Raw genomic sequence first — 19,382 nt, 5'->3', positions numbered from 1 at the left:
ACAGAGACTATCAGTGCAGAAATGTTAAAATCAGCCCTAGTCGTTTGACCACGGCAGGGAGTCGTCAGCTTGGACCCCCGAACCGCTGTCACCTGGGGCTCGACCTCTTTACAAACCCCCTGCCAAACCCAAACCAAGTCATCTACTTAGATAAACACAGAATAAAAGTCAAACACCTATCCATAGCCATTTTGAATTACAAAATATATTAAATCAACTCAACCGAGGGATCAAACTTAGAACAAATAGCATATGAACACAAATGGTCCATAGGAAATGAACTCTGAAAGTCTTTTGTAGTGTAAGTGATGTTTTATTTAAAGTTGATACTTCGTTCTTCTATTACAGAAAAAAACCTATATACTACATTCTAGAACAAAACTATCATTATGAAGAGTTCCCAGTCTGTAGCAATTATCTTACTTCATTGAAATGCATTTAAAAATCACATTTAAACTAAACCACACAAAGGCAGTTATTTAACTGTATCCATAAGAGAGTTTACAGTAAAAGTTTGCATATCCGATGAGGACCAAGGCACTACCAGACAGTTAAATCTTCCAGATTTCTTAACATTACTCTGGAAAAACACAATTGTATATATAATTATAATTTAGAATTATAACAGATTTTGTATAATCCTTTTATACACACATACACAAACCCGCTAATGATTACTGCAATTTTAACACACTGTAATGTCGGATATTCCAGACAGCACAAGAGATCACAAAGTAAATAACAGCTGGAACAAGGGGAAGGACTTTCTTTAGCGTAAATGTTTAATAGTGTTATTTTTCTAATACTGGGTACCATAGTTTTACTGCATTGACGTGAGACATTTGCTGCAGTCACTTCATTATCCACTACTAAGTAACAAACGTCAGTTTGAAAAGGCAGAAGCTAGGAACCGTCTTCCATGAAGAAGCACGCAGCCTGGAGGACTTCAGGTTCCTTCTGTTTGCCGCCAGGTGAATTCGGACACCATCATAATAATACCTTATTTAGAGCAGTTCCAGCAGCTCACCTCATTAGGTTCTGATGGAGCAGAATTCCACAGCTAGGACTGCTGGTCTGCTGTATGTTCCTTATTCTCAGTCCCTCACTTTGACATTTATTAACGGAACCTGAAAGGATTTTATAAAACACTGGCTTCAGTATAACCTGGTCTGAAGCCTTTTTTTTGGCGGATGAGTTCGCCACAGTGTCACCATCCACCTCCAGACTTTCGCTGTGGCGGGGGCGAGCTTAGAGCCTGGCGAGGGGAGCAGGGTCCTGGCCGTGATAGAGGTGCAGCTGCAGAAACTCCAGGATCTTCTTCCAGGAATCTTCCTGGGCGTCTGCGTGTGGCTTGGTTTGCCCCCCCCACAGCATAATGACTGGAAAACGATCAAAATTAAATTAGACAAAAAGTCAACAGCGACAGGAGAGAGCAGAGAGAAGAAAATTAGACGTCACTTGACTTAAACATGTTCATTGGTTAAAATGTATAGAAAAGCTCATAGAAGCATGTAAATGTTAAAAGTGCACAATAAGACATAAATTAAGTTTCTGTTAGCGCAGTATCATTTCCAAATTCTTGCAATTCTCTGTAATAAATGACAAGATACCTCAGGAACCATAACACATGGCCAACAGAGCTATGACGCTTTAATTTGCTTTGCTGCCATCTTATGGTTATTTGAGGAAGGACATGGAAAGCTGCAGTGACCGTTGAAAGGAAAAACAGGTGAGCCTATGAATTACTGGGGTGTCTGTTCAATAGCTCAACATGGCGCAAAGCAATCTAGCACAAAGCCGGGGACACAAGCTAACAGCCCACTGTTTATTTTAAAAGTGAACTATCCATTGAGTCCCCGGCTGAACAGTAACCAACCCAAATACACTTCTGATCAGTACCTTTGTCCCCACGCAGAACAAAGTTACTGGCACGGATATGAGGACTATAGGGTGGTTCAATGAGATGTCCGGCTCCAGGGTACGACAGTATGGTCAGGAGGTGGCTGTTCCCAGCTTCCTCCATCATCTTCTGCATCTACAGAAAGAAGGTCATTGGTTCAACCTGCATTCCAACAAATAGACTCCGACTGGAATACTCATATACACCCATCAGATCCATTTCCCCCTTTGGGTGAGGTGATTAGGTAACAAGGATTTGTAAGGTTCTAGGTGCTTCTAGTTTCAGGTTTAACCCCTGTGATTAAGGTGCTTAGTATGTTTTCAGCAGCATCCAGAATTGCAGAAATGTGCTAGATCATCAGTCTATCATTCATAAGTGCTTGTCCGGTTCAAGGCCGTGAGAACGTGGAACCTCTTCCAGGGCACAAGACAGGGCAACACACAGGACGAGACGCCAAACTATGGCAGGACACAAACACACGGACATCGATATGCCGGAGGTTTGCAGCGTCTGCAACTGGAAATAGCAGCGGGTGCCAGACTCACATCCTCTGCCGACTCCACCGTGGCCCAGTTCTGATCATCCTGCCCGACGATCACCAGTAACGGACACCTGATCCTCCCAACCTATAAAAACAGGAGAAGGATGTGGGCGCGAAACAGCAGTTTGGTAACCAAAATACCGAAGCCGTGGCCAAAAGCCTGGGAAACACTTACATCTACTTTCATGCTAGGCTCAGATGGCAGAGGCAAAATCACGTCCCTCCAGATCAAATAGTTGTTTTCATCAAAACGTGTTTTCTGGAAATTTCTGGAAAGAAGGTTTTATCTGGTGAAGCTCAGAGGAATCCCTACCATTGACCTACAGGGGATATCATGATTTTATCAACGAGACACTTTAAAAAAAAAAATCTGTTAAAAATATTATGCATTTAAACTACTCAGACACACAAAACATCACAGAATTGATTGCAAATATCAAAGTAAGCAGAAGCCTTACTCCTTAATCTCCTCAAAAACTGAAAGAATGGGTTTGTTTATGGGATGGACGTGGCTGCCGCTGATACATACGCAGCACCTGGGCTGGGACGACACAAGTCGCAGAAATATTATTACTGGTTGAAGACGACCACTGACATCCAAACAACCTCATTTTGAGATTTATTAAAGGTACTTCAGAGGATTTTATAAAACACTGCCTTCAGTATTACCTCAACGGCTCTCTGTAGCAAAATATTCATGCGGCAGACAGAAAAACAGCATATTTGACCGTGAGGAGGGAGGCAGAGACTGACCTTGACAACTGTAGAGAATGCAGCCATGGATAAGGCTACAGAGGTTCCGAAGGACAGACCCAGCACTGCAACACTGTTTCTGGCCACAAGGGGGTGCTCTTGCACTAATTTAAAGGCTGCCTTTGTGAGAATAAATGAATATTACTGGACTGTCTTTCAAATAAAACAGAAATTATGTATTTGATTTCATGAGACAAAATGCAGTATTTACATTTAGTGCGATTTGCATATGGTGGGGGGGGGGGGGATGCATCTTAGTGCTTCACTTTTTTTGAAGTCTTGAATTATAATTTCAGAACTGAAAGTAATTCATTCATATCTTTTGTGAGCCAGTTAATTAGGTGGGACAAAATAAATGTTCCCAAGGGGTGTATCTGGTGATTTTCCCCTGCTCATTACTCCATAGTGACATCTACTGGTAACTGCATGTAGGTGGAACTGAGTAGACAGGACTCTCCCCCCAGGAGTCTGTTGTATGTCCTTGTCCCCCACTGGTCAGAGAGGCACATAGCTGGCAGCATAGACATGGAGAGGAGGGCAGAGAGGAAGCAGAGGAAGGCAGTTACATCGAAATAGCCAAACTCGATATCAGCGGTTCTGGACTCGTCTGCAGGGAGGTACTCCAGTGCCATGGTGACAAATCCATGCGAGGCCAGGAGGGCAGCACGGTACTCCACCAGCCCCCCGCCCCCGCCCCACATGTCCAGCACACCTGCAAAGGGTCCAGGACCTGAGGAAGGAGGACATGTTTACCCATGTGAGCCGAGCTTCAGATCGACCAATGAGTCGAGCCGCTGTGCTCCGAGTTACCTTGAGGCAGGAAGAGGGTCCCGGTGACCCCACCCTCTCTGACGTCCACCCTGCGAACACCGGGGCCCATGTACCAGCGCTCGGTGACGGCACACGCCAAAGCCACCAGCTCCCCGAACCTCTGGCTGACGTGACCTTCGTACATCGAGATGCAGACCACCATTGGAGAAGCCACATGCTTCTTTCGCAAGCTGTGGGGGGAGGTCAGCGTTTAAGCCACGGGGCCCCAGGCTCACATCCCGCGGTGGTGGCCGCACTCACCGTAGTCCCGTCCTGCTTCCCGGAACTGGCCTCAAGCTCCACAACAAGCCCATGGGCTCGACCCCCTCGTACGTGCCCCCCAGGCTTTCGTGCCGGTCTGCTGTAAGCACAGAGGCCACAGTAAACACAAGAAGGCCAAGCGGAGTACAGCCCATATCCATCTGCCAGAAGGCGGCTGCTAAAATGAAACCACGGCTGTCTGAATGTTACAAAGCTGTACAGCTCCGGCATTCTGTTTGACTTGGGGAACTGAAACTCTGGATCAGTTAATATTTAAAGGTCCTTGATAATCAATTTAGATTGTGGAACTGAATTATTTAATTACAGTTTATAGTTGTACTGGGAAATAATTCACTTTGTTAAAATTCTAAGGTTCCACTTGTGAATGATACCACGACCATTGTGCACAAATTACAGGCATACCAAGGGCAATATCTGCAGGTGTTATATTCTGAGGTGAGCACAGTTTAGTCAAAGACCTTTCAGCCAATATATCTGTTGTTATAACATGCTGAAATGTGAACGGATAACAGTTTACGGTGAACCAAAAGTTCTGACCCGTGACTCGGCCATCAGCGTCACTAACGTAGAACCCAAACGCCTCCCAGAAGTCGCCATCCTCAGACTGGTGCAGTGAGTGCAGGGTCACTTTGTGGGCAGGCGGTAAATTCTCTACGGCGATTTGAAACTTTTCATCCACGAGTCCTCTGGATGGCCGAACCTCGAGCAGTGGGCACGCACAAGTTCCCAACATCGGGCTTGCTAACCTAAAAAGCATCAACTATATGTCGGTAAATGCAAACTCAGTCACGCTTTATCGTCAAAAGCTATGCCCATAAAAACGCTAGCAGATGATTGTAGGTAAGACACACAATCTTTAAGTAATCCCATGCCTAAATGATCAACATTTCTGTTTAGAATAATTACAATTTTTGTGAGGCTGGAATTTTTTTTTTATGGACTTCAAGCATCCAAAGTTACAATGAAGCAGAGAGTGAGGTATGGGATTGCTCTTCCTGGAAAGCTTCTGCTTTAGGTGAACTTCAACCAAGAGATCAACCGCTTTGATCACGCAAACATCCCCCGCTGCCCTGACACTTTGTTCTGCAAGTGCTTAGTCAATATCGGCTCAGTCACGTGGACAACCGTCGTACTCAGTAGGCTGACATTTCACCTACTTTCCCTGTTCGTTGTCTGAAATTATTTGACCGTTTTAGGCGAGAAACTGTAATGTATTCTAAGATTACCAGAGACCACACCCTCCAAAATATACTATCATACAAAAAAAAAACCCAATATATATACTCTATATTTTACTACCTGAAGCTTAATCAATACTTGCAACTACAATCTACAACTATGGTAAAGAGTAACCGGATCGGACTATTGACTCCTCTTTTATTTGTACAACTAGCCAGCCTTAGGATATAATTTTAATGCATACACGCTTCATACTGTAAGCGCAATTTTTCCCCTTAAGTTAGAAGCCAGCCAAGCCGTTAAACAACGTAATGTTAACGGAAATGTAATTCCCAGAACATTTCAAGTTTCCTACAGGAAGAACTGAATCATATGTATGAATGACGAGTGACAGCGCTTCAGCTCCCTGCTCGATTTAGATGATAATGTAATAATAATGTACACTTTATTAATCCCCGTGGGGAAATTCTTTAAATGAGCGAGCGACAGTGATCTTGCAGTGAACTTACAGGGCGCCACCGTGCGATTTCGCCTCGCCAAAGTGGGGTACCATCCCGTCGGCGATGGGGACTCGCAGCGACGGCCGATCTGCAGGAGGAAGCAGTTCGGACACGGCTAACGGGTCGCCTCAGGAGCGCATGCGTGGAGCGCAGGTGTACGGTGGTCCGGAAGTGCGAAACATAACGCATTAAGAAAACGCGAAAAAGAAATTAAGAAAATGCTGAAAGGATTAGTAATACGGAAAAACACAAAATTAAAAAAACACAAACGATTGAGAAAACACACAAAAAAAGATTTTTTTCGCGTTTTATTTTTTTATTATTTGTTCTGTTTTCGCAGTGCTTTCTCAATTTTTCTTAATGTTTTTGCATTCAAAAAATCTTTCGTTTTCTTCGTGCTGTCTTTGCACCTCAGGGCACGTGGGTCCAGGCCCGAGCGATCCTTTAAAATATCCCATCAAGTTGAAACCTAAAACGCACTCGTAATACTTCATATTTCTATTGCCAGCGCCACACTGTATGACAACAGAGGTATGAAGCGGGACTGGATGGAACGGCGGCAGCGGACCCGCGAATCACGCCAGATTTATCTTTATTAATCGACTGTTATGTCTTATCTTAATAAATATTGTCATATTTAGATTTACTCTCCTTTTACTTAACTTGGAATTGCACCGAGCTGTAAATTAATCAGTTATTTTAATCCAGGTGATTGTTCGAGGGTTGAAAATCTTTAGTGACAGTCTAGAGATGATGTACCGGAACGGGGGTGACTCATAAAGCTGTTGTTGTAAGATGATTCATTCTGTATCATTCATTCAGTAATTTCTGTCCAGTAAAGAGCTTGACTGTAATTACAGGAAAGATAACCAACATACTCTGGAATGTTATAATAATAGTTAAATAATAATAATTAAAGTTTACAATTTGGTTTGAGGGGGGGTCGTAGAGGATATGACAATATCTCTGAGGTGTAATGGATATCAAGCTGATGATATGCAGACCTACTTCGCGCGGAGAATAAGGTAAAAAAACATAAATGTATATTTGCTAAAATAAATGTTTAAATGGAACATCAAGTTTTCATAACGTAATGCGATCTTACACCTTAATTTCCAAGAAGAGTACCTTATCACACTACTTTTCAAATACGGTATCTCATACTTCAAATGTGTAATATTGTTTAATTAAGCCGGTAAAAAAAGTAATAGGCTAATATCCATAATTACGCAAATAAATGGCATTTCCCCCTTTCGGAGATTAAATGTATCGCCGTAAATGGGACTTAAAGGGAAACGAAACTCTTACGGGGAACCTGTCAGCAGCGGCTAGTAAACAGTACTGTTCGCCAAGTTAGCAGTGATCCGTTAGAACTGATCCATTGTAACGCCAGTGATTACGTTAATCATTACGAAAATTCGTACTCATATTTTATACGCGATTCGTCTGATTGCCATTGCATCTCAGAGCACAGTTTGCAAGAAGAGGAACTTTTTTTTTTTTTTTTAAAGTAAATATAGGCCTACTGTACTTGGCTCGCTCTCATGCAGATGATCTAACGCATAAAATAAATACCGTCGATAGAAACTGCATCCTCTCTGACTTGATTGCTAGGTGCTTAGGCAGAGCCTAGTGCAGGGGTCACCAACCTCTTTGAAACGGAGAGCTACGTCACGGGTACTGAGCCATACGAAGGGCTACCAGTTTGAAACGCCCTCCTAAACTTATCTAAACTTCATGTATAGTAAACATGTTTTAAATGCTTTTTTTTAGATATTGTCATTTTCAAATCTATATAAATGTAAATGTGATTAAAGAAGAATAGCAACAGGATAAAATTAAATTTTAGACGCTGCTTACTGGTGAGTTGTGCTATTTTTAGAACAGGTCTGTGGGCAACTTGTGGTCCTTGGGGGCATCCTGGTGCCCGTGGGCACCATGTTGGTGACCCCTGGCCTAGACCTTCATGGTCAAACTAGGCCAGAAGTGTAGCTTTGGGCCCCACGAAAGCAAATCATATTGGGCAAGGTTACAAATGAAGTGCAGGGTCTGTTGAATCCATACCCTTCCGATTCAGGCATGCAGACAGGTCTGCATTCCCGTTCCAGGATATGGAACGTGGCCCCCCAGTTCAGGTAGACATCCCAGAAGTGTTCCTATGGGGTTCAGGGTGGGTCAGCTTTGCCTGTAAGTGAGGCTGTAGCTTGAAGGCCAGAGACCTGTATTATAGCCTGGGCTGGAAGATCAGAGGAAGGACCTGACCAGACATGAAAGGCTGGTTTCTCCTTGGAGAGAAAGTCTGTGATGTGGGTCACCAAACGGCTCCCTCCATGAGTAACATCAATAAAAGTATAACAAGATCATGATGAACTTACGCAATTGCCCTCGAGTTCCTCATCACTGCTATTAATAGCTGTACTGAAAAAGGGCCCAAACCAATTAAGATGGGTATCATATTTTCAGCTGAGTGGGACATGGGACTACACCCATCTCAGGTTTGGATGGCATGGTGGCTGACAGTGACCACAACCCCTGGGTTGTCGGTTGGAGTCCCATCCATACTGTGTCAAAGAAACATACGCTTCGTTGAAAGAATGTCTCTGAATAGCCCGCCGTGTGTGTGAGCGTGTGCATGTGTGTGAGCGTGTACGTGAGTGTGAGCGTGTACGTGAGCGTGAGCGTGTACCCCGGCATGAACTGAAACCTGCTTAATGCTCCCTGTGTCCTGGGATGTGACCCTTTTACTCGATACTTTTATGTAATAAAGTTCACAGTATATCAACATGTCGGCTGACCCAGCATTCATTTGGGGAAGCCCAGACTCGAGCCAGCCTGGCATCTCCCCCGCTACCCGAATCGGTAACAGGTAATGAAAATGGCATTAAGTGATTTAATACAAAGCCCATCATCAATAGCTATGGTTTTACTTGGAATTCGGAAACCTAAAGAAAACCCCATAACAAAGAAAAACCCCCACAATCATTGCATCATGAAACTGAATTTTACGGTAAGGAGTGCTGCTCAGTCGTCCAGATCCCACACAAGGTCTAATGTCAACAACATTTACTCCAGGAGTCAGAGTCGTACGCCAATATTCTTCAAATGCAAAAGGAAATACACTTCAATACATACTGTGTATCATAGGTCTCATAAATAAACTGCACTGTTTATTTTACGATAAACAGGAAAAGGGCATTTTGTTTTACTAAGCAGCTAAAAGGTCAGGACCTCATTATCTGCCCATTCAGCTAATGTCCCTGCTAGACTTACTCACTCACTTCCACACAACACCTTTGGGGCAAACGTTAACTCTCTGCTCAGCTTACCTATTACCTGACAATTTACCTTTTCAGATTTCACCTCAGCACCGATAAAATGACTAACCTAACCCAAACTAAACTAACCGACTGACTAAACTATGTAATTATGAAGCTGAAGTTGTAGTGTCCCATAATTGTCACCCCCCCTGAGTGAACTCAGCTTCTATGAAGGTCTGTGTGCTGAAGCTGAGGTGCAGCACTGAGATGCCCCTGTGCCCTTTAAGCTTTTAGATTTTAATGTGGTTTAGAAACACATGTTCATTTAGCTTTGCTGTGAGATTTTTTTTGCACCATTAAGTAGACTAACATTTACACTGAGTGCTGGTAACATTCACAAAATATTACAAGCAGTCTTTACTCTAGTAAACACAGATAAAATTACGGAGACTGGCGAATGGTTGTGTACTCGCCTTCAGGTTTAACTTTCTACATATTAAAAATATCTATAATTATTTTTTTACCTTTGTGCCAGACAGTTAAACTTCTTAGGGGTGGAGCTTGGAGTGACTCCTTTATAGTCAGACTCCACAGCGTGGCCAGAGAAAGCAGAGAGAGGAGACCGGCATCACATCAGGGACCAAGACCCGAGACTCTGGGAACTTTTGCCCTGAAAGCAGAACGAGTCGGATGATCAGAGACCAGGGAGACAGGCCCAGAGGGGGAAGAACAAGAATGCGATCCGCTCTCCTAATGGTGCTGACAGCCTGCGGCGTCCTGGCTGAAGGCGGCATGATGGACAGGATGCAGCACTGTAGTACACACTGTTCTCAGGTAATGAACACAACTCGGTCCTAATTAATATTACCCACCCCCTTTACATTGTGTGTACATTGCCAATGGAAATTTCTTGACCTGATTCTGATGTGTAATTCCTGGGAAAAGGTTTACTGAAAACACGAATGTGAATAATTGTATAGATTATGCATCATTCAAGAGATATTCAGTACTGTACATCATTCAAACTCGGACTGACTGACGCGTCTGCGATGAACTCAAGAACCTAATGATTCTTTACATTTGAGACCTTACAGTGATGAAGTTCTCTGTGTTTTGAAATGTTGCTTATAAAAATTGCCTGTCAGTGCTTCCCAGTGTACTGTGAAATAGATGTATTTTCCAGTATTTCATCGCCTTCAAACACAAGTACCCAGCCGCTAATTACGTGCTGTAAAACAGCCCATTTCGAGTAGTAAACACAATGCTGATTACTTAGTCTGCAAAATACTCATGGGGTACATTCACTGAAGAAATTCAGACACGTATGAACTGAATAAACATTTACATTCAAATTGAATTCAAATGTGTGTTTGAATCCAACAGTCACGGGCTCACATTAGATAATCTATACTAATACACAAATAAATATTATCGTTCACAGCAGGTGGCCACCATTCAGGTGAATATGCGGTTTAATCATTACCTAATTTCACAAACACAGTTCCTATTTTTACGAAAGAAATGCACTGACAAGCTAAGCCTGCAAAAATGAACCAGGATGTGTTCGCCTCAGGTTTGCGCGTTCACTATTTTTAACTACTGTTTCCTTAAGATTCTAGTCACATGAGCAAGTCAGATTCCTACAAATGATAAGTTAGGAATGATGAGTTAATTGATAAATGTCCATTAGCTCTGGGTAGTAAGATCACATGGTTGGCTGGTCATATTCAACATAAGCGATGGCTTTTCCCTTTTCATGTCTTTGTAACAGGAAGTACAATGCAGAGCCAGGTCCCACTGTGAGTACATCCTATACAAATACCTGTGTGTGTGTATGACTCTGCATGACTCAACATGACTCTTCATGACTCTGCATGAGTTGTCACACTTCCCACAAACATCAGTGAGCACAAGTACACAGGTGATCTCATAGTGAAGGTGGAAGGCGCCCTGCCCATCCTTCTCCGCAGGTCTGAGACATTCTCAAACAGTGAGGCGTCAAACCCCCTCCAGCCTCTAGTTCCACGTGGCGGGTAGAGCTACGAGACGGCCACGGGATGTGAACCAATGCAACAAAGGCACATCTCTGAGGTGGCTCTCACATCCTCTACGAGAAACTCGACCGGCCCCTAAACTAAAGAACCGACGCTTTTGCTGGAAGTCTTCTACCTCCGCTCAAGTCAAAGAAAATTCCAGTATTTTAAAAGAGTCCGAAACAGAATGACTCACACAGGAGGGAGTGGCGTTATGTAACCTGGCCGTCAGATTTACCACAAGTTGCTTGAATGTCTGTCTCTACCACCCTCTTGCAGCGACCTTTGAATTTTGCAAGGAGACGGCCACAGAACTCAACCGAACAACAGTTCAAGGCATCACTATTTCCACGGTGATGAAGTGTGAGCAGGAGCAGCGCTGTTCCCCGCACCTGAGGGTGACGGCCCTGGTGCAGCTCACCAGTGGGTATCACCTCCTTCCCCGCTCCATGTTCAGGACAACAGTGTCCGGCGTTCGTTTTGTGGACCTCAGACGCAGTTAGACTTCGAACCCAACTTCCAAAAATCTGCAAGTGAAATTATTAGTTGGCTTTTTATGTTTACACTATTATATTTATCTACTATCATGGTAGCTTTCATTGGAGAGCACAATGTTATCTTTTCAGGATTTACAGTTCTTGTTATTGGTGCATGAAGGTCTGTCTCCATGCTCAATGTTTATCTAGGTATTAGAAGTAGCAGTAAATTATGTCAAGCTTAGATACATGTAAATACTGATTTCCAAACTGCGTTCAAAGGTAAATGGGTTATCTGTACATTCATGAATGGAGCCCTGTGTCCCCCCTCCTAACGCCCGCCCGCTCCTGGGCTGAGGTTACCCCGGAGTAGGAGATGGGGAAATCCCGTTGGTCAGTGCTTCCTTGCTTTCCGGAAGCTTACTTTCACTGGAAATGCCCACTTCTTCCCTGATGGCTTTGTGGTCTTCCTCCAGAGCAGCTCCGGGGTCTGGCTCTCTGCATGCTCTCTGCTGGGATGCTGGAGACATGCAGGGCCGTCACCTTCCCCCGGCGGAACCTGCACAGGCTGACGGGACAGCAGGTTTGCACACCATACCCTGTAATGGATGTTCTTCGGTTTGTTCAGTTTTCATGACTGACCTTCTTATGCCTCCTGATTCCTCCGCCAGGTCTTGGTCCACGACGACTGCTTTGACGTGAGGCCCGGCCTGGATGTTCACGTCACACTGAAAACTATCCCCAGCTACTGCAACCTGACCTGGTCACATGACCTCAGAGTGCCAGGCAAGCGATGGCTTTGAATGCTGTGGGCTCAGGAAATAACAATCAACACAAAACCATTGCAAAGTCTTACCCTACTTCACGCAGAAACAGATTCCTTTTAGCAATAACCATCTTCTGTGACAGAATGAGTTACATGAAAGTCTGCCTAACTCTACCAAAGTGTGTGCGATCTCAGGAGCAAAGTTACTCATTTATACAGAATTTAATTATACAGTCTGCATCCCTGTTCTTTGTTTTCTCTTATTGCAGGTTGTAATAATGTAGACCTGAGGAAGAATGTTCCAGAATGCATCAGTAAGTCTCGGACAGACACACACTCAGATAAATGTCATGAATTCATAGTAATCTATCCTCTCAGACAAGAGAAACGTCACTGATTTTCTTATATGCACAATGTACTCACAGATAGAGGCAGAAAGTCCAATATAACACAAGATACAAGTGTTTCTAGATGTTTTGTATGTTGTCCAAGATACACATAGATAATTAAGTTATACACAGATAATTATATCACATTTAAGTCACATAAAAGGTCAGAAATGCGTGTTTCATGCATAGTTTTCATCGAAAAATAGGAATTAACTAGATTTTAATGTGGGACGTTCGGATTGTAAGGACAGGGCAGATGAAGGTTCACTTAAACGTGAGAGTCTCCCAGTCCTTTCTGTGCCAAGGATTCCAGCTGAAATGAGCTTCCCTCACCCGTTACAGGTGGAACCATAGAGTATGTGGTGGACTCGGAGCGACGGGAGCTGTCCGTCAAGGTCTCTGGGATCCTGGAGGACTGGGATTATCGCCTTAGGCTGTGTTTGAAGGGGTTCATCTGTAGAGGTACCAGCGAGCACATATTGGTGAGTTCTGCAGTGCAGTCTCCATACACACATGCATATGCACAGATACATATCATGTTTGTATGTTTTTGAAGTTAATTTAGGAGTCACACAATAGAGAGAGTGAGCCCGTCTGGTTGGGGTCAATGGTTGAACTTTCATTATGCTTGTAATAGTTTATTTTACTTTCTACTTCCAGAAATTTATTCTGTAAAAAAATCTTTCTTTTCTTTGCCAGAAGCATCCGGTTTTGGTTTCAGGTTTGGTGCCAAAATAATTTAACCACAGTCAGGCAGAATAGAGTCAAACTGAAAGTCTGTTAATAGAGGAAACAGTGAAGTAATTCCTTTACAGAGCTTTGTCCAGCCACACTGACCGCTGACAAAATCCTCATTTATTAGCAATGAGGTTTCACCTTCCTAGTAGCTGTTTCACAAGTGTACCCGCTGGGAACGAAATTAGGAAACTTCTACATTTTGTTGATCAAAAAAAACAAACGTTGAAATAGTGATCTTATGCCACTCGATTGTGGGTTTGATATCTGCAGATCAAGAAGGAGGAGCCCATGAAGAATGCGACGCTGCGCTATTCCCGGGCACTGCCCTGCCTGTGCATCGAGGTACGTGCATCACGTTTGGATTCAGAGCTGATGGTTACCAAGGAGCCTCACTCTCCCCGCTCACTGTGCTCACCACGGCGGCTCTGCTTCACAGGGATGGTCATCCATGCCCGACGCCCGCAGAACACAAGTCTGCCCGTTCAGAAACAGTGAGTTCCCCACAGTAACGACCACAGGGGTGAGACCAACCCGTGAAGCGGCACGGCCGGGCCGGCAAACGTGGCAGCCTCCTCTCGAGATGCCGCAGCTGCTGTAGCTCTGCAGTTGGACGTCCGCTTGGGGAGGTTAAGTCCATTCCAAGCAGAAACACTGCAGTGCACAACACCATGTAAATCTGCTTTACTAAACTAGTCACTCTTTAGTGGCTCATTATGTATGTTAGGAAAACTTTGTTCCAACTTCACAAACCCAGTCCATTTCTGCAAGCAGTGCTCATTAGATCGTCACTGCTAATTGATATTAGATCCAGTTGCTGCCCCTTTGCCTCTTATCCCAGGCAAAATAGGACAAGGACGGGCTGTCAGCTGACCTCCTCGGGAATTTAATATAACATCTCGGGTTTTTTAAAGTTAACATAACATATGTTCATAACTGTGAAGGCTAGTGACGGCCATCGGACACTGAGAGCGGCGCCTTTCACAGATACGGGGGAGCTGTGGAAGGGGGTGACCTTCGACGCCGAGCAGGAGGCGCTGTCATGGGAACCGGAATGCCCCGTTGAGGCGGTGGTCTCACTCTGCCAATCAGCAGGAGAGCTGGACTGCCATGACCTTGCCAATTCCAGCCAAGTGGTCAGCTCAAAGAAGGTGTTGTCTTTCAATACTGCCATCTATAGAAAACGTATCCCTCCCTTCGCCTTCCTACTTTTATCAAGTTGCCGAATCGCTTCTTTCTTAGGTGGTGTTTTCCAAGGTTGACCCCCACCCAAAGCTTTGTGTGAAGGTAAACAAGGCACTTCACCCGAAATGTGACATCATCATTTCCAAAGCTCCTGCGGTGACTAAACACATTAACACAAAGCAGCACTTATTACCTGAAACTGCAAACATGCATCTGAATCATCTTTCCTATACATCTCCTGTTGATGTCCTGTGTTTCTCATCAGTTCAGCACGGCCGCAGGGTCCTGGGTTAAATGTCCCTTTGTAAGACAGAATGCAGGTACTGTCCACCGCTCACACCACACCAAGCAGATATTTTGGTTTAGTTCTTATCGTTCCGTATGAGTCCTTCGGATTTTACTAGCCAGACAGAATTGCCGTCATTTAAATTTGATCGATTCGCTGAATGATCATGGAGGGTCAGTACCAAGGAGTTAAAGTAGAGCAGGTATGGGCCCTGGTACAGGAGCAGCAAGCAGAGGTGGAAAGTTCAGGTCCAGAAAGTACAGATCCGGACCAAGAGTTTGCTTCAACCAACATGTTCAGCATGAAGAGTCACAGTCACCGAGTTCTCAACTGGCTAGTTGAGACAAAATCTTGGACTGGATTTGTGCTTTCTGGACCTGAACTACCCAGCTGTGGCATCAAGCTCTGATAGAGCCTAGGCTACCCTCTGTAATGAACTATGTATGTTGAGATCACATGCTGGAGCAGGAGAGGCAATGCAACCAGAGAAAGTAACTGCAGGTTACTTATAAGTGCTTATCATCTGGTGTCGTAGCTAAGCTACAGTAGCATGCTAATTCATGGTAATGTGTGTTATGCTAGTTGTCGGTTTACTCATGCTATCAGGCTAATTCACTTTGATTTCCATCACAGAGCTAATATGGTGATTTTCTTTTGGAACCACTGCTCAGTGCTTGCGTTAATTCTCCTATAGCCTGGGATCTTACCTTCAGCTCAGTGGCACAACATCAAACAGTCACCGTGAGCTCCTACATCAACACCGAGGTTGTGTGGGGTCTGTGCCGGAACAGCAAGCCCATGGAATGTGACCAAGTCGCCTCACTCGCTGTGGTAATTCTCCAATCTAAAATCCATCCTTGGTGTTGGGGGAGATTTTACAGCATGTAATACATTACAGCATAACGGCTCATAGATTTCTCTGGAGAGTTCGGGAAATGACATTCACAGGAGAACAGGCGATACACAATTATGGTGCTTTTCCACTGGCATACAGTAACCAGGCCGTACCCAACCAGTACTGCGAAGAGAGACTAGTTACAGGGCAGTTCCAGCTCGTTTCGGTTTTTCCCTGCAGACCTATCAGCTCAGTGAAGGCGTTGGCGGGTTTGGAGAGCGGCAGTGATGCCAAACCGAGGAGACTCTTGTTTATTGTTCACACTGTATACATCATGACTTATTATGTGCTAATATCTGCTAGCTCGTCTGTGACAATCACCATGTTATGTTAGCATCAAACACTAGTGGAATTAGCATTTGCTTGCGTAAATTTGCATTACGAATCTATTCCGTTCAGCCATTCTATACAATACTCCCGGGTTCCGTACGGTCAATTGGCTCCATTGGACATGTACAGTACCATATGGACAGTATGGTGACACACACTGCTCTCAATCCATGCTTATGCACTTTGCACGCCAATTGTTAGTTTTAAAGCTTTTCTTTTTTAAATATTTTCGACCCACAATTGATCAACCAGCTGACCGTAGTAGAAGGTTGGACATTTTCAGGTTCCGAGTAATCAGGAATGAATCAGGAATGAATCACTCATTGCGATGTGTGATACTACTAATAATGAATAATACATAGGATATGCCCCTTTTCTGTCACATAATCCATACGCAGAACACCGGTATCTCTGTGAATTTCGGCCAATCAGATGGTGGTGATGCAACCAGCTGGGTTTGGTGAGCCCCTTGTGTCAGCGTGGGTACGGCTTGGGTACAGCTCACATAGTTTACAACGGAAACAGTCTCTTCGCGGTACGGCTTGGTTTGGTTCTCGGTGGCAGTGGAAAGGTGCCATTAGTCATTTGCAATGGCCTCAGACCATCTTAGGCACATACACCATCCATGTAATTATTTAACATACAGTATTTGTAAAAAATGATGCATGCTGTCTGAGCCCTTTATATAAATAAAAACTTACCATTTGATTTTTAAAGGAGAAATTTAAGCCTGTTGACATCAACCTAACCATGGAGACGTGCGGGCCAGGTGTCTGTGTTCAGGTACGTTTTCTCACCCAACATCAAAATAGCATCAACACGGGCCACCGGCTCCACAGCCAAACCTGATCACTGTCTTTGTGCTTCTCCTCTGAAAGGTGAGACGGACTGATGTCAACTTCTCCGTCCAAGTCCTTCACTGTAACTTCCAGTGCTGTGAGTATCAGGTTCTGTCAATGTCAGATAAAGTTGGCAGATTCAACATAAAAATCAAAACAATCTTGTATAGTTTGTGTCACCTGAGAAGCGTCACAAACTCATTCGGGGTCAAGGCCAGCAAGGACAATTCATTCTCAGCTTTTGTTGGGTAGTGACTCTGCACGTGACTCATGAAACACGGTAACTGGTATAAAAGTGTGTGTGTGTGAAGTACTGGGGGAATGTTCTGGAGGGATTTGTTGAAATTACAGGTTTGCAAGCAGTTTGGGATGTTTAAGGTTATAAGAACTGGTTGTGATCAGGTTTTTCTTTCCTGGATTTGGTTTAAACCAGGAACAAGCATTTCTTTGTTGTCTAGCCACTAACAATTAAACAGATGAGTCAAGCGAAATACTGCTCTCCTTTAGTTATTCAGAACATTTGCTAAGATGATAAATGACTTTGCTTGACATGTACCTCCAGACACCATGGTGCATTCAGGGCATTCTTCTTACAGGTTTGACTGGATCAATAGTTATCTTCTTCTGCTTTGTTCTTACAGCAGATGGCTACCCAGATGAGGAGAAAACTGGGAACGGCGCCCCCTGGCTACTGCCGAGCCTCTGCTGCCTCACCCTGACTTTACTCCTTGCATTTAGTGCATTGATGAGTTGGTGCCCTTTGTTGCTCTGTGACAAATGACAAAATGACAAAAATATTTAAGTGATCTCCCCCAAAAAAGTTTTAAGCATTTGTATTTTTTGTGAATATAATTTTAGGATTGGTCACTCTGTTACTGGCATAAGCTAATCTCTGTCTGCTTGATTCCAGTATTCAAAAAGCTAAATTAAGGAGGGGCCCTGGCAGTGCTTGTCTATGTGAGTGGCAGGTAGGTAAGCCAATTACAGTGCTTATTTCTGAGAGGGGTGGAGCCACTGAGAATGGTGATTTAGATTGAACAATTGAAGGTCTTGATTTTTTCCCCAGTCCTGTCCATCCTACATCCATGGATGACCCAACCAGCCGAGGACCGTGTGGAGTCTTTCACCCAGTTGAACACATCAGTTCCAAGTTCTGTATGGAGCAGTCGGAGCTTGGGTGGATTGTGGTGGCCCCCCCATCAAGGCTGTCATTGATCATAGTGATGAAGCAGGACTGGACGTGGGCGTTGTCTCACATCTCTATGACCTGGCTTCTCCGAAGCTGACGGCTTGGCCCTGAGGACCTCATTCACAGCCGGGTTCCTCCTCACCCATGGAGGGGAGCCTTCCTCTACCTCGACAGTCAAGTGGGATCAAGAATATCCCAATTCCAGGCCCCACACAGCTTAGTGAACCTGCGCAGGAACAATGGAATTGGAGAAAGGTTGATATCCGGGGGACACAACTTAATAATTTACATACAAAAGTGAATTTATTGCAGGGAATCCCCGTTTCCAACACCCTGCAAATGAATGATATGATGTTTTACTTGCCATTTGCACACTTTCATTGGAATTCTTTTGTTTCTCTTTCAATAATTCCTTCTCCCTTTTTTTAAAGAACTGGTGGCACTGGTGAGTGGTGGCACACTGGTGATAGTGATGCTTGATGTGTGACCACAGGGTCAGCTGTCCCAGAGTATTTCGGGGTTTAGGGGTTTATGGTAGGATCCAGTGCAAGTGCGACTATTCTGCCCCCTGGTGATGCACAAATGGCTTTGCTCATGGCGTCCCCCAGAACCACCCCCCCACAAACACACACACATATTTTGGACAGGTGTCCAACCCCATGGGGAATTCTGATGAACATTTTGATCACAATGCATTTTTTACCACCGATGCTATATTTAAAACTCAGATTTTTTCTCAATCAAAACATTTTGCCATGGACAGAGACTACGGAATCGTTTGTGTGTGCACGGACAGGCTGACGATGCAGTTCCCTGCCCACTTAGCATGCCTCCCGTTAGGCCGGGACGGTCTCAGTGCGGCTCCTGCTAACCGGCGAGTGTGTGACCGTGACGGCTGAATCTGGCACACCATCCGGCACAGGAGCCATTTCGCCATCGGTTTTGACCGCAGAAAGCATGGGGCTTTCTGCAGCTACGCAGTTTGTGTCTTCCCCTGCCCTCGCAATCCACCTGCTCTCCTTTCCCACACCACCGCC

General features: G+C 44.4%; 2 protein-coding genes and 1 long non-coding RNA gene across 9 annotated transcripts; 1 reads left to right on the top strand and 2 right to left on the bottom strand.

The window, feature by feature from the left end:
• Positions 1-292: 292 nt before the first annotated feature.
• Positions 293-9,872, bottom strand: acot18 (acyl-CoA thioesterase 18). 4 transcript variants are annotated; one of them, XM_023838964.2, is made up of 11 exons: positions 9,747-9,872; positions 4,824-5,032; positions 4,266-4,365; positions 4,005-4,195; positions 3,761-3,924; positions 3,195-3,314; positions 2,900-2,982; positions 2,617-2,710; positions 2,446-2,526; positions 1,900-2,035; positions 293-1,379 (listed from the first exon to the last, which is right to left on the bottom strand). In XM_023838964.2, the coding sequence occupies exons 2-11, from the start codon at positions 5,017-5,019 to the stop codon at positions 1,249-1,251; spliced, it is 1,296 nt and encodes a 431-aa protein (XP_023694732.2). In that variant the 5' UTR covers positions 5,020-5,032; positions 9,747-9,872; the 3' UTR covers positions 293-1,248. The 4 variants fall into 4 exon arrangements, with proteins under 4 accessions (XP_023694732.2, XP_023694720.2, XP_023694724.2 ...); XM_023838952.2 differs by lacking the exon at positions 9,747-9,872 and adding an exon at positions 5,975-6,119; XM_023838956.2 differs by lacking the exon at positions 9,747-9,872 and adding an exon at positions 5,975-6,119 and having other exon boundaries at positions 4,266-4,362.
• Positions 9,873-9,912: 40 nt separating this feature from the next.
• il17rel (interleukin 17 receptor E-like) lies at positions 9,913-18,419 on the top strand. Of its 4 annotated transcripts, XM_023838940.2 has the most exons (18): positions 9,913-10,056; positions 10,994-11,021; positions 11,535-11,678; positions 12,208-12,314; positions 12,403-12,517; positions 12,767-12,811; positions 13,229-13,368; positions 13,895-13,966; positions 14,061-14,115; positions 14,609-14,772; positions 14,864-14,908; positions 15,072-15,126; positions 15,787-15,923; positions 17,035-17,100; positions 17,196-17,253; positions 17,798-17,905; positions 18,067-18,124; positions 18,223-18,419. In XM_023838940.2, the coding sequence occupies exons 1-17, from the start codon at positions 9,913-9,915 to the stop codon at positions 18,084-18,086; spliced, it is 1,503 nt and encodes a 500-aa protein (XP_023694708.2). In that variant the 3' UTR covers positions 18,087-18,124; positions 18,223-18,419. The 4 variants fall into 4 exon arrangements, 2 of the variants coding, with proteins under 2 accessions (XP_023694708.2, XP_072566066.1); XR_002841438.2 differs by having other exon boundaries at positions 17,801-18,124; XR_002841436.2 differs by having other exon boundaries at positions 17,798-18,124.
• LOC140588233 (uncharacterized) lies at positions 11,652-18,845 on the bottom strand. Its single transcript, XR_011989580.1, has 10 exons — positions 18,710-18,845; positions 18,413-18,571; positions 17,713-17,924; positions 17,019-17,267; positions 15,800-15,948; positions 15,000-15,106; positions 13,220-13,340; positions 12,374-12,537; positions 12,156-12,299; positions 11,652-11,782 (listed from the first exon to the last, which is right to left on the bottom strand). It is a non-coding gene; the product is annotated as an uncharacterized lncRNA (long non-coding RNA).
• Positions 18,846-19,382: the final 537 nt, after the last annotated feature.

The sequence above is a fragment of the Paramormyrops kingsleyae genome, chromosome 3, assembly GCF_048594095.1.
Source record: "Paramormyrops kingsleyae isolate MSU_618 chromosome 3, PKINGS_0.4, whole genome shotgun sequence".
Classification (NCBI taxonomy): Eukaryota; Metazoa; Chordata; class Actinopteri; order Osteoglossiformes; family Mormyridae; genus Paramormyrops; species Paramormyrops kingsleyae.
This window is presented reverse-complemented; position numbering and strand designations above follow the sequence as displayed.

Excerpts from the sequence above, each read along its gene's own strand:
- il17rel (XM_072709965.1), top strand. The coding sequence starts at position 9,913 with ATGATCAGAGACCAGGGAGACAGGCCCAGAGGGGGAAGAACAAGAATG. Across the intron at positions 11,679-12,207 it reads GGCCCTGGTGCAGCTCACCA|AGCAGCTCCGGGGTCTGGCT; the intron begins GTGGGTATCACC and ends GTCTTCCTCCAG. Across the intron at positions 13,967-14,060 it reads TGCCCTGCCTGTGCATCGAG|GGATGGTCATCCATGCCCGA; the intron begins GTACGTGCATCA and ends TCTGCTTCACAG.
- acot18 (XM_023838952.2), bottom strand. The coding sequence starts at position 6,018 with ATGGTACCCCACTTTGGCGAGGCGAAATCGCACGGTGGCGCCCT. Across the intron at positions 2,711-2,899 it reads GTTTTTGAGGAGATTAAGGA|AAATTTCCAGAAAACACGTT; the intron begins GTAAGGCTTCTG and ends CCTTCTTTCCAG. Across the intron at positions 1,380-1,899 it reads TGTTCTGCGTGGGGACAAAG|TCATTATGCTGTGGGGGGGG; the intron begins GTACTGATCAGA and ends ATCGTTTTCCAG.